The 12,397-nt window shown below is 36.4% G+C and overlaps 3 protein-coding genes across 3 annotated transcripts; 1 reads left to right on the top strand and 2 right to left on the bottom strand.

Moving 5' to 3' along the window:
- The first annotated feature begins 1,577 nt into the window (after positions 1–1,577).
- On the top strand, positions 1,578–2,682 carry LOC131793177 (histamine H2 receptor-like). The gene has a single exon (XM_059110586.2). It carries the CDS (start codon positions 1,692–1,694, stop codon positions 2,592–2,594), a length of 903 nt encoding a protein of 300 aa, XP_058966569.2. The 5' UTR covers positions 1,578–1,691; the 3' UTR covers positions 2,595–2,682.
- Positions 2,683–6,017: 3,335 nt separating this feature from the next.
- LOC131793188 (histamine H2 receptor-like) lies at positions 6,018–8,372 on the bottom strand (the record flags this gene model as incomplete). The annotated part of the gene is made up of 1 exon (XM_059110597.2): positions 6,018–8,372. A coding segment is annotated over one exon (1,089 nt), but the record flags the coding sequence as incomplete, so codon positions are not given.
- A 1,405-nt stretch (positions 8,373–9,777) lies between these two features.
- LOC131793197 (neuropeptide Y receptor type 4-like) lies at positions 9,778–10,816 on the bottom strand. Its single transcript, XM_059110607.2, has one exon. It carries the CDS (start codon positions 10,732–10,734, stop codon positions 9,778–9,780), a length of 957 nt encoding a protein of 318 aa, XP_058966590.1. The 5' UTR covers positions 10,735–10,816.
- Between the last annotated feature and the right edge of the window lie 1,581 nt (positions 10,817–12,397).

Below are 12,397 nucleotides of genomic sequence, written 5' to 3'. Positions count from 1 at the left end.
AAATTGGGACTTGAACGTATGTTGAAATGTGACGCATCTTTGCTTAGTGAGCCATTGTTTGAAGCACTTGCCTGTATTACAATGGCTATCGAAAAATTACCTTAAACATGAAAAAAAGTTTGAGAGAAAATATTCCCATTGCCTACATGTTAACTCAGACCATTTCGAAGATGCTTCGATAAATCGTCCAATTTTTAAGTACAAGTTAGACTATGGGTCTAGATTTTTACATACATTTATTACTTTTTAAATTCATAACTTTTAATATCATCCTCGATGTTTTAGCTCGCAACAGAAATTATGTCATGATTATCTTGCCAAGAAAAGCTGACTTAGAAGAAGACTATGACTATGACTGAAAAACTGAATAAAAGCAGAAACAAAACAATTTTATAGTGTATGTGCTTTTTTCACAGATTAAAAATGTTTTGAAAATGAAAATCTTTTGAGAGAATGTTTGTTGTTGTCCAGAGGGCACTCTTTCGATAAGTACTCTCAAGGTGCCAAGTTATCATAACCGGAAGCTGAACTACATTTGAACATAAGAACCACTCGAGATTTACCGGCCTTCTCGATATTCAAACCCTTTCTTGTATTTTAATATTTGTTTAGAATAAAAATAAATCCAACAAGAATTTCTTCGCTCTGACAAGGGCTGACACTCGAAACGTTAGCTTTAGAAACTCACTATATGGTGCCGGGCCAATTTATGTAATCAACTCAGTTGATAAACTAAATTATCTTGTATTACCCTCCGTGACACAGCAACACAGTTTCATTAAAACAACGCGAAAGATCGAAAAAAAGCGGAATAAAAAAAAGACTAAACAGGAATCCATCAGGCAAATCATTAGGACTTAATAAAATGGTAAGAAGGTATTCCATGTAAAAAAATAGATTCCATGTCACCCCTTGCCTCAGTTCAATAGTGGATCACACATGACATCAAACTGTAGATGGAACTGACAAAATATCTTTTGTGATCTCTGACGTCTTCAGTTCATGTACTGCCCCAAGGTTGTCTTACGTCATAAAAAAGCAAAATATTGTTGCGAGTGACTTCATCTTTTCGTCTGTCCTCTCATAGGTCATAAGTAGGAACCAACTAGATGCATGTGGGATTAAGCTTATCATTTAATCGCTAATAAGTTCCTATTTAGCTTTCTGCTTTTTTCGTTTTGTTTTTGCTTTTTTATGACAAAATTATTGCAATTATAAGTAGGTAGAATTGAGTAAGAGAAATTTGTTTTTGATTGAGTTATGTATTCTACTGTGATGTATTGGAGGCTGCGGTTTGTGCAGTCCGTGCCAAGAATAAATTCAACGGCACACTGACAAAATTTGATCTTCTTTAATTACCAAGTGAGCAATAAATCCTGTCACGGCAACACCATAAAAGGAAAGGTGACGAGGTGGAATTTTCTTTATTTGTTGGAGGACGTAGTTTTTATGAGGAGGCAATCTCGATCGATCTCATTAAACCCAGATTAATGGATTTCTCGAAAAGTCAACAACCTATCTATTATCCGCAGCAGATAAGCCGTGCTTCATTAGCTATCTACCACAGCTTACGTTAGCTTCGTTTCACATTGGCAAGAGCAGCAAACGAAACGTTACGCATGATCAGAGGGTAGCCGTTTAAGAACAACCCAACCGAGTAAAAAGTCTGAGAGGGCTTTTGAACTTTTAAAATGGAGGTGGATGAACGAAACACGCCAACCGTCGTCCTTGAAACAGCTATATTTGCCTTGGTGATGGTCCTTTCGCTTCTCGGAAACTCTATGGTCTGCTATGCTGTGCGCAGAAGCCCAAGTCTTCGTAGTCCGAGCAACTACTACATCATTTCCCTGGCACTAACCGATATTTTCCAAGCTCTGTTCATTATGCCGTTATCTGTTGTTTTTCTAGCTACTGGGAAATGGCCTTTTGGATCGCATCTGTGTCATTTCGTAGCCATCACAAAGATATCCCTGGCAAAAGTCTCAACGTTTACCATGGGTCTGATGGCGTTGAATAAATATTACAAGATAGCGAAGCCAGCCAAATTTCCAAGTATTTTCACCAAGAAATTCATCATTGCCTCAGCATCGGTAGTATGGGTGGAACCCTTTGTGTTCTTTCTCCTTGTAGTGTTTGCCGTCGACTTCGGTGTGAGACCAATCCTAGGCTTCGCCACCTGCGTCATCGATTTAAATCCCTTAGCTCTGCCTGTCTACATATTCCAAACCTACTCCCCTTATTGCGTCATTGGGCTTTGCTACTGGAAAATTTACCGATTTGTGAGGATGCACAATGAAAGCGTATCATGGCAAAGTGCCAATGTAAAACATATTAACGTCAGCAAAACCTTGTTTGTTACTGTCGTCGGATTCGCAAGTCTTTGGGTGCCTGCACACGCCATGTTTATCATGTCAATTTTAACATCAATTCCCCGTCAGCTTGAAATTCTTGTGACACTTTTAGCGTTCACATCCAGTTGTGTAAATCCTTTCATTTATGGCTTTATGAATCGCGCATTCAAAATCCAATTCAAAAACATATTTGCGCCACGAAATACTAACTCGATAGCCGCAGAATCTGCCGGCCGACATTAGGCACGAGATATGAAAACGTTCTCAATCGCGTATTCATTATATTTCATGCAATGCTTACTGGATGACAAAATTCGTTAGTTCATTCCTTTTTTTTGGTCGATTCAGCTGAGAATCAGTGGCAAAATTATCAGTGATAAAGTGATCAGATAATAAATATGGATTTGAGGAAAAACAAATAAACTATCTACAAAGGATTTTTCGGCATCAGAGCCTTCTTTTGTTGTTCCCAACAAAATGCGTAAAAATGCGTAAATTTTTATGCCCAATGCGTTAAAATGAAAAGACAGCTTTAATGTTTTATAGAGATATTGGCACCATTGGGTTTATTTCAATTACCTTTTGACAGTATTTTATCATCTAATGGCCATCATCGCCTGTTGTTTTGATTGTGTAATCATGTTAATGCTAACATATGGAAATGAAATATAGTTCATGTTTCTACATTTCTTAACAAACCAATTTTTTTTATCAATTTTTTTTGTTTTAGTCTTTAACAGTTAAGTATAATATGTAAAATCCTAACCATTGTAATGCGCAATTGAAAATTTTACACTGATAATGGCGCAATATAAGTTAATAAACCATTATAATTATTATTTCATTTGTCTTTCGAATCCTATCAGTAACTATGTCATGTTCTTCCTCCTTTTTTTCTCTATAATATATATATATATATATATACATATATATATATATCATCTATTAATTGCTGTCTGACGAGCGCTTAGGCGCGAAACTCAGAGTCACAGAGAATTGATGCGTCCTCTTTAATTCTTTAACTTATGTATACTTAGCTTTGTTACCACAGCATTGAGCCCTTTATGCCAAGGTAGACTCTAGCCCCACATTAATTTATATATCATCTATTATATATTCCACCAAAATGTCAAGCATATCAACAGCTGTGAAATATTTTTCTTTGTAATTCATTATGTGCAGAGATGTATGACTTTTACAAAATCTATAAAACTGCTTAGGAGGGAATACTGAGTTCAGCTTTACATGAAAACTTGATGTACGTTATCTTCGGAAATCTGACGAGGAATGCTTGAACCGGCATGTAAATATTTTGTGAATCTTTAGTTATGTTATGTAGCTATATAATTTACCAAGTGAACAATAGATCATGTCACGGTAGCACCATGACAGGAAAGGTGACAAGGTAGAATTTTCCATGTTTTCTGGATGACTGCATCGATCAATGTCAGTATCTGAGTAACTTCGCACCTACCCCTCCCCTATCCCAACATTAACCTTAACTTTTACCGGTTGACTGTTAATGGAACGTATATTTGTTGTAATAGCCGTGAAATGAGAAGCCTGATTTAGGTTTTTTTCAACGATATGTGAAAACGGCATATGATACTACTGTTTGCATCTTAAGAGGACGGTTTCACATTTGTAAAAAACTTAGTTTCTACATGTAATAACCACAAGAACATTATCAAAAACATGCTTTTTTAAAACTGATCTTTATAGAGGGGATTGTATCAGAAGTGCGCATGATCACGTCGATCAAGAGAGGACGATCCCTTTATTTCCATTAATAGAAAAAAGTAGTAGAATTATAAATTAAAAGCTAAGTTTTTTCGTTTGTCTCACGATGTAGTCTCGTGTGATGTAGATCGCGACGTTTCGACTGCATACTGCTAGTCTTCTTCAGGCGATGAGGTCGACTGGTCATGCGTGATCTTATAAAGCATGATGCTCTGCTGTGATTAGTTGTTTTTCAACAGCTCTGATTGGTGCATTTTGATCCTTGCTGTTTCACTCAGTGATTTGCTCCCTCGGCGGTCCGCTGTCGCACGGCTCTCCTGTTGTTGTGTTTTTTGGTCGTGGGCATCCACGCTTCTGGAATTTCTATTCCCCTATCTCTGTTGATGTTGTTAGAATGAAGTCTTATATGAATTGCCTCTTTGACCCTGCGCGTGTTGTAATAAGGGTCACGATCAATAAACTTTACTTAGTTCCAGAGTGGCTTGTTTCCGGTGTTGTGGGCATGCTCTGAAACGGCGGAGGTCTCGGTACGGGCGAGTTGGATGTCTCGATCGTGCTCCTTAATTCTGTCTTGCATAGGTCTTCCAGTCTCCCCGATGTACGCCTTGCTGCATTCACAGGGAATCCTGTAAACTACGCCATCTTGTAGTAGAATTCGTCGCCTATTAGATCGGCACTACTCTAAATAAAATTAGTTGTTAATACAATTTGAGATAGAATGAGTGTGCTTGAATGATTGCGTTGACTTGGTAAAGTAATGACTTTTGCCGTCCTCGGTAAGACGAAAACTGCGCTGAAACAGAAAAAATAGATGTACATAACAATAATAATGATAATAATAGTAATAACAATAACAATAATAATAATAATAATAATAATAATAAATAATAAAAAAATAATATTAATAACATAATAACATATTTACACAGGGTAAACCCGTCAGCCGAAGCTGTTATAAAAGGGTGCCTTGGGCAACTTAAAATTAAGAATTTAAGAAAAAATTACTATAACAGATAAACCATTAGAAAAATGTAAAAACTATGTACAATGTTGATGGATAAAAACTAAGAATTGTTTAACTAAGTAAATTAAAAACAAAAATCCAGAATTTTTTCAGAACTCTAAAAAATAATATCATCATCACAATTTTCCCCTTTCTCTGTTAAAACCGATTGAATTTCTGCATTTTTTTCGAATAGCAGTTAATAACTTTAAAAAATATACGAACCAGCTGACGGTAACAGCAAATTCCAATTAAAATTTTAAAAAGAATTCAATAGCACAAAAAAAGGTGGCAGTCACTCCCGCATGGAAATCTTTAGTTGAGTTCAGCAGTAAAAGAAAATGGTGCAAAGGCGCAATGCGTGTGTCACTTTTTTTTCCCTACTACTTAGCAGAAAACTTAGGGAAAAAAAAGCCCTAATATATATGCTTATCCTGCCATTCCCCTTGGGTGACCTCATAATACAGGTTGGACTGTTTGGGAACTCCAGGGGCAAATCAAGAATCAGAGAAACTATTTTAAATATGATCTGTATATTTTTATTTTACATTCAGGTCACGGTCTTAACAATCAACATATGTCTACATTCGTCTGCTTATTCGATCTTGGTACAGCGTTAAAACCAATTGAATTGCTGCATTATTTTTTTGAATAGCAGTTAAACGTCACTGTCTTAACAATCAACATTCATCTACTTATTCGATCTTGGTACAGCATGTTTATTCATATTGTCATAGTTTAAAGTGGAACTTTCTGCACAGTTAGGTTAGTATAATGTGTAATTACAGCTATAGTGACTTACTGAATAGTCTTACAGTGACCCCCTTATGCGCAAATAACGCTATATATTATGATTAACCCTGATAATGATAATATGATAATGATAATAGTCTTCATTGCCAAAAGATAAGAGTACTTTGTACTACATTGTAGTCGCCTGTACACTCAATAAAAATTTACCCTAAAAATTAAACTAGCTAAACTACAAATGGGTGACAAAATACTACGTAGAAACTATATCATCTTGCGTTTAAAAATCAATCTATTTACATCGTTTGGTATTAACCTGGGGGGGGACACTGTTTCTTATGTAGATTGTACTGATTTATTCTCCTTTGTTGGTGGTAAATACGAGCCTAGCGGATGATTATCTACAGAGATAATAGCCTTTAAAATCTAGCAGTCCTGTCTATATAAAAGGTCCTTAGTAGGAACGGGAGACGAAAAAAAGCGATGCTTGTGGCAGCGACCCAAAAAAGATTGTATAATATTCAAATATGATTCTCACGCTCCATACACAGAAAGGAAATAAGTAAAATCCGGTAGACGATTTCTGGTATATTTACATGTCATAAAGCAAAATAACACATACAATGGCTTTATTTTTTAGAAATTGACTCGTACAGTATTTGTTGATTTTTCCTTAAGATAAGGATGTGTTTCCATAGTTTTCTATCGAACCGTTTTTTGATCCTCCTCACTGCAACCTATCCTGAGGTTTTCATAAAACTTTGCCTTTAGATGTTTTTTCCCCCGTATTATTATCATTATGCGAGCGATTAATTGCGAAATTTTATAAGGACCATCTCCACTTGTTTGAGGAGGGAAGCAAGAGGAGGAAGAATTTGAAGAGAGCGTATCATGGTTAATATTTTGCTCCAAATCTCTGTCGGAATCACAAGTTTTGTGTGACTTCAACAATCGAAGATTTCATTAGAAATATCCGCGGAAACTTTGCTTTTACAGTCAGTCTAAATATTTTCTTTAGAAGACAATCGATATAATTTTAAACGAATCCATTATGAATTGACTAGACCGCCTGTTTTTGAAGAAATTTTATCGATAATTTGGCATTTACAAAGTTTCTGAAAATCTGATGGCGCATATACTCTCACGCACCTTTTAAATAAACGTAAACATGATCACCGAAATCACCTTAAAATAATTTCCTAATAATTTTCCTTTCCGAAACTAGCGAGAGACTTTCACCTGTATGTACATTCTAGGTAAATATTTTGCCACTATTCATAAAGTTTCCTAATATCAATTGATAGCCATTGTTGTATTGCGTGTATATCCGCAACACATCAAAAGCCGCCAATTCCTGGGGCATCTTAACACACTTAAGCCGGTTTTTTTTTTCAAATTTCAATTAATCTTATTCTTTTTAGAGAAAATGACCGGTGAGCTTAATTTTGAGCTGAACCAGTATCTGAGGCAATCGAATGACTATTTCTTGTTGTCAAGAGTTTCTTGAATTCGTGCCTAAATGCCCGATTCATGAAACCATAAATGAAAGGATTTACGCAACTAGATGTAAAGACAAAAAAGGTGACCATAAATCTAAGCTGATGAGGCACGTATAACTCGAAAAGAAACGCTACAAATACAGTATGAGCAGGCACCCAAAGAATGGCGAAACCAACAATAGTTACGAGAAGTGTTTTAGTAATTTTAACATGCTCGACATTGGCACTCTGCCACGAAATATTGGCATTATGCATCCTCACGACGCGGTAAATCTTCCAGTAACAAAACCCGATAACAAAATAGGGCAAGTACATTATAATTACCACAACAGATACAAACTGTCCAAAACTTACTCTACAAACTGCGAAACTCAAGTCTTCCTGAGGGCGGGAATCGGAAGCAAAGGCGAAGATGAGAGACATCAAAACCATCGTTACCCACGCTGCTGATGCAGTTATAACAATAAACCTCTTTGTAAAAACACTTTGGTAGCTCGCTGGCCTCACTATCTTGTAATATCTGTTCAACGCCATCAGCGCCATCGTCAATACTGAAGTTTTCGACAAAGACAACTTTGTAATCGCAGAGACGTAGCACATTGGGGTTCCAAATGGCCACCTTCCCATAGCTAATAGGAAAACAGATAGCGGCATTACCAGCACAGCTTGGAAAATGTCGGTCAGCGCCAAAGAAATGAGGTAGTAGTTGCTCGGACAACGAAGTCTTGGGTTTCTGCGTATAGCATGGCAAACCATGAGATTTCCGAGAAAGGAAAGAACCATCACCAAAGTAACTAACCCAGTCTCAAATAGCACCGTTGCTGTGTTCCTATGCTCCATGTTCACTTGTCTAGCTCCTTCCTTTCGCTTATCTTTTTCTTGCGGGTGGTTGAAACTCTGGTAAGCGTCAGAAACAGACTTTTCAGCTTTGACGAGTGATTGGTATGTATCAATTCGCGCCTTCAAAACGTCTTCGTGGGAAGTGCGATCCGATTTCAAGTATTTCACCCGAGCTGTTTGCTTCGACTGTCAGGATGAAATAACGTTTCGATAAGCGCATTAATTTAACGAAAGTCAGAGTTGCACAAAACATCTGCTCCAAAACTTAGGTCAATATTAATAGTGTCATCAATAAATAAACATCCTCCACATCAGCTTAGAACCTAAAAGCGTGTTGTTATCAGCTCTCTTGCTATATTGCTATCTTACTTTATCCTTTGAGCACAATGCAAATAGTCATCGTCACTCATTGTTCTCTTTGAAAATTGCAGTCAGTGTTACCTTTTAAGCTGATGAATTGTTTCCTCTACGATGTAATAAACAGACGTACACTTAGAGTGGGTGTACATTAGAACTCATCACGTCTTAACGCTGTCAATTTTTTTTCTTTCAGGAATACACATACAGCTCTACCAAATATTAATTTATATCTACGTAGTAATTTAAATGGAAATTTTGTATGTGGTATTGTTCCTAACAGGAAATAAGGAAAACACCTTAATTAATACCTGGAAGTAATATGTTTTTAAACCTTATATAGAAGTTTCCCGCAAGTCTCTGTTTTGAGTTAAACTTATTTTGTCTTAGCGAATTTCCTTCTCAACTTCCTTAATATGGGTTAATTTAATATATTATTTTCTCCTTGCCAAGATATAAAACACACTTTTGGAAACTTAAACACAGTTTCCTAATCAGTGAAAGTTACAACGCACAGATATACGCCCTTGTTCCTGTAAATACTAAATGTTGCTTTTATCAGACTGATAATCCTCCCTTACAGATTTTAATTTTTTAGATTTTAGCTATACCATGAATCTAAGGATCCTACGCTGCCTTAGTCATTACAAAAGGCTTTCTCTTTGAATACTGGTTTAGGTATTAAAACTGACTCACTCTAAGTCAAAAATATACTTTAAACTTTTGTTTACTTAAAGAAGGAAAAGCGAACGCGGCAACGGCAGACATAAGAACAAAACATGACCAAAAAATTTTAGTCCATGAAATGTTTGGCAAAGATGCAATAATTTATCTTTAAACGCGGTCACTTTTAATTTCTCCACGAACCACTCAATTACGCCCGAGGGTTTCCCTTTGTAAGGGGGTTTAGACTTGAACCAAACATGGGCCCACTCCAAATATGCAGCCAGATACAATTTTTGGTAGCCTCCGTAAGTAAATACGAGAGAGAGAGAGCATCAAATACCAACCAAAAAAGATTAAGAGAGATGTTACCGCTTTCAGACCCCAAGGAAACGTACTTTGAATTTTAACCTATCCCTTAGGTAGGAGTTTTAGAATTTTAGAAATTAGGATAAGGAAATTTTGTGGTAGTTACTCTGTAATTCCACAATAAGATACCAAATCTTGGATGGTACAAATAAATCTTAGCGATATTTTCTTGTTAAATTTCATCAACTCAAGGAGGACTCGTCCGTTACACTGGACCGGGTTTTCTGTGACTGAGTTCCATGTCCACTGACTGCTTCGTTTTCAGGATCAAGCACTTTTTGAATTCATTTCTGAATGAACGGTTCATAAAACCATAGATGAAAGGATTTATGAAACTAGACGAGAAAATAAAAAGAGTCGCGAGAAATGTGAGCTGACGTGGTAGCCTCCTATGATAGGAGACCAGGTAGATGATTTGAGCCGGCAACCAGAGGCTGACAAAACCGACGACGGTAATAAACAGGATTTTCGCGACTCGAACATCCTCTACATTTGCATTCTGCCATGAAATATTTGCGTTGTGCATTTTGACGGCCCGGTAAACTTTCCAATACCAGAAAATAAAGAGAGGATAAGGCAAAAACGTAATAAATATCAAAGTTGGTAGAGAAATTGGCATTTCATAAGTTGTCAAAGGCAGTGCAAAAGCCGGGCACACATGGTTGGAAAAACGAGACGTGACAATAAAGAGAAGAGAGACAACAATGAATGTAGCCCACACCGCTAAGGCTGAAGAAACAATGAACTTCTTTGTGAAAACAGATTGGTATTTCGTTGGCTTTACAATTTTGTAGTACCTATTCAAAGCCATCAATAACATGGTCCATGCTGAGATGTTGGTTAGTGATAACTTGGAAATGGTTGCGAAATATGTGAGAAACGTTCCAAAAGGCCATTTTCCAGTAGCCAGCAGGATAACTGACCACGGCATTGTAGATAAAGCAAGCGAAATATCAGTCAGGGCCAAAGAAATGATGTAGTAGTTGCTTGGACGCCGACAAAGTCCTGGGTTTCTGCGTACGGCATAGCAGACCATGAGATTCCCAAATAAAGAAAGAATCATCGCCAAGGTAAATAGGAAGGTTTCAAAAACCACAGTCACTGTGTTTCTTTCCCTTAACTCGCTCCAAAGCTCAAGAGTGTCGCTTTGTTTGTGAGACATTATATGGAATTTCCTTCAAGACCAGAAAACGAACAAGTAAGTGTAGGTCTTTTATAGCGTGACTGCTGAAAGCCCTTAACATTAAGGCCGGCTCCTGGTAAAAAAGGTAAATTCTGTGGGAAAACTGGCTGGGAATAGGAGGGCGAAGGAAAATTTCACTTTGAAGGTTAAAATAAACGGATGGTTTTGTATGCCGATATAATAAATTAAAGACTAACAAAAAGCGAAAGGGGGCGAGTTACTCATCTGAATGACGGTGATTCCGGGCCACCAACAAATCTCTTTGTGATAGCAGGAGCTGGTTCATTTTCGAAATTCTATACATGGCAATATTCCTCATAAATAAATTGTATTCTAGAAACAGTTTACATGGAACTGTTTATTAAAGAAAATCAAAAGGAATACCATATTATTAAAAACTAATTCTAGTTTTTCAAGCTGCACAGTTAGGTTAATTAATAATTCTACATGTGAAATTATCACAATAAGTACATTTTATACTTTGACAGAAAACCCCTAAAGCGAAATCGGCACCATATGAAACACATGTAAACATTTAGGAGGTTAAATTATTCTTCTTTTTCAGCGTTTTCAGTATTGAGGGTCGCTCAGGATAGAGTTCCCTCTTTCAACATTGTATTTTGATCTGACTAACTGTGACGACAACTCTTGAATAATTCATCTATATCGTAGAACTCAATTATTAAGGGTACATATAGAAAAAAACATACTCCTTTGAACTAACCAATATGACGCAAAATTGAAAAAGTAATTAAAATAGTAATTCCTCTTGCGCTTTTGTTAATTCCAATCTTAAATAAACCATAAAAAGTAAAGCCATTTCTCAAACAATAGCTTTGCTTACACCTCTCGTGATAAAACTTTATATTTATTTTCTTACTTTAATTTTTAATTATTGATCTTTGTAAGAAAGCATTACCTTTGAGTATGTTTGTGATTTGGTATTGCACCGAGGCTACTGAGAACGGGTTGGCTGTTTTAAAACAGGTCAGTTCTCATGCCGTATTACGTAACATGAATTAGCAACTGGCATGATATAAATCTTACGTAACATTCCCTAAGGACATGTCTCGAAACTTTCTTGTGCTCCATTAAAATCTCTCAGTAAAAGAAAATGTTGAAACGAGATTCTCACCTATCTAGGAAAAATATGTATCAATGGGGGCTGCATCTATTTATATTTAAGCAATGAAAATTATTAAATGTATTGAGGCGTTTATGTATATAATTCTGCTCAAGGATACGCCATGATTCATGGAGTCCCACTTTGCTTTAGTCATTACAAAATATTTACACTCGAAGTATTTCTTTTAAACATCAAATTTAATATAGGCTTTGATAAGTAAAAGGGTATCAGTTATATTTTGTACATCTCCGATCAGTGACCAAGATTCAAGGAGGGGTTTTAAGGAATTAAAATGAAAATGCAGAAAACTACAACACTCTGGAATGGAGTCAAAGTAATCGTTCCAGCGGACACACAAATAAGTGAAAACATGACCAAGAGATAGAAATTTATTAGATAAAAGGGAGATTACAGTAATTCATCTCTAAGCGCCCTTCTTCATGCGAAGTTCAGTCAATTGATCGAGTAGATACCTTTATAAACAGGTTATACTACAGTTCGGAAACATACGGAGGC

This window comes from Pocillopora verrucosa, chromosome 6, assembly GCF_036669915.1.
Source record: "Pocillopora verrucosa isolate sample1 chromosome 6, ASM3666991v2, whole genome shotgun sequence".
Classification (NCBI taxonomy): Eukaryota; Metazoa; Cnidaria; class Anthozoa; order Scleractinia; family Pocilloporidae; genus Pocillopora; species Pocillopora verrucosa.
Note: the sequence above shows the minus strand (reverse complement) of the source record. Positions and strands in the feature narration are given on the sequence as shown.

Bases quoted from the DNA above. Each gene is read 5' to 3' on its own strand.
- LOC131793177 (XM_059110586.2), top strand. From the start codon at position 1,692: ATGGAGGTGGATGAACGAAACACGCCAACCGTCGTCCTTGAAACAGCT.
- LOC131793197 (XM_059110607.2), bottom strand. From the start codon at position 10,734: ATGTCTCACAAACAAAGCGACACTCTTGAGCTTTGGAGCGAGTTAAGG.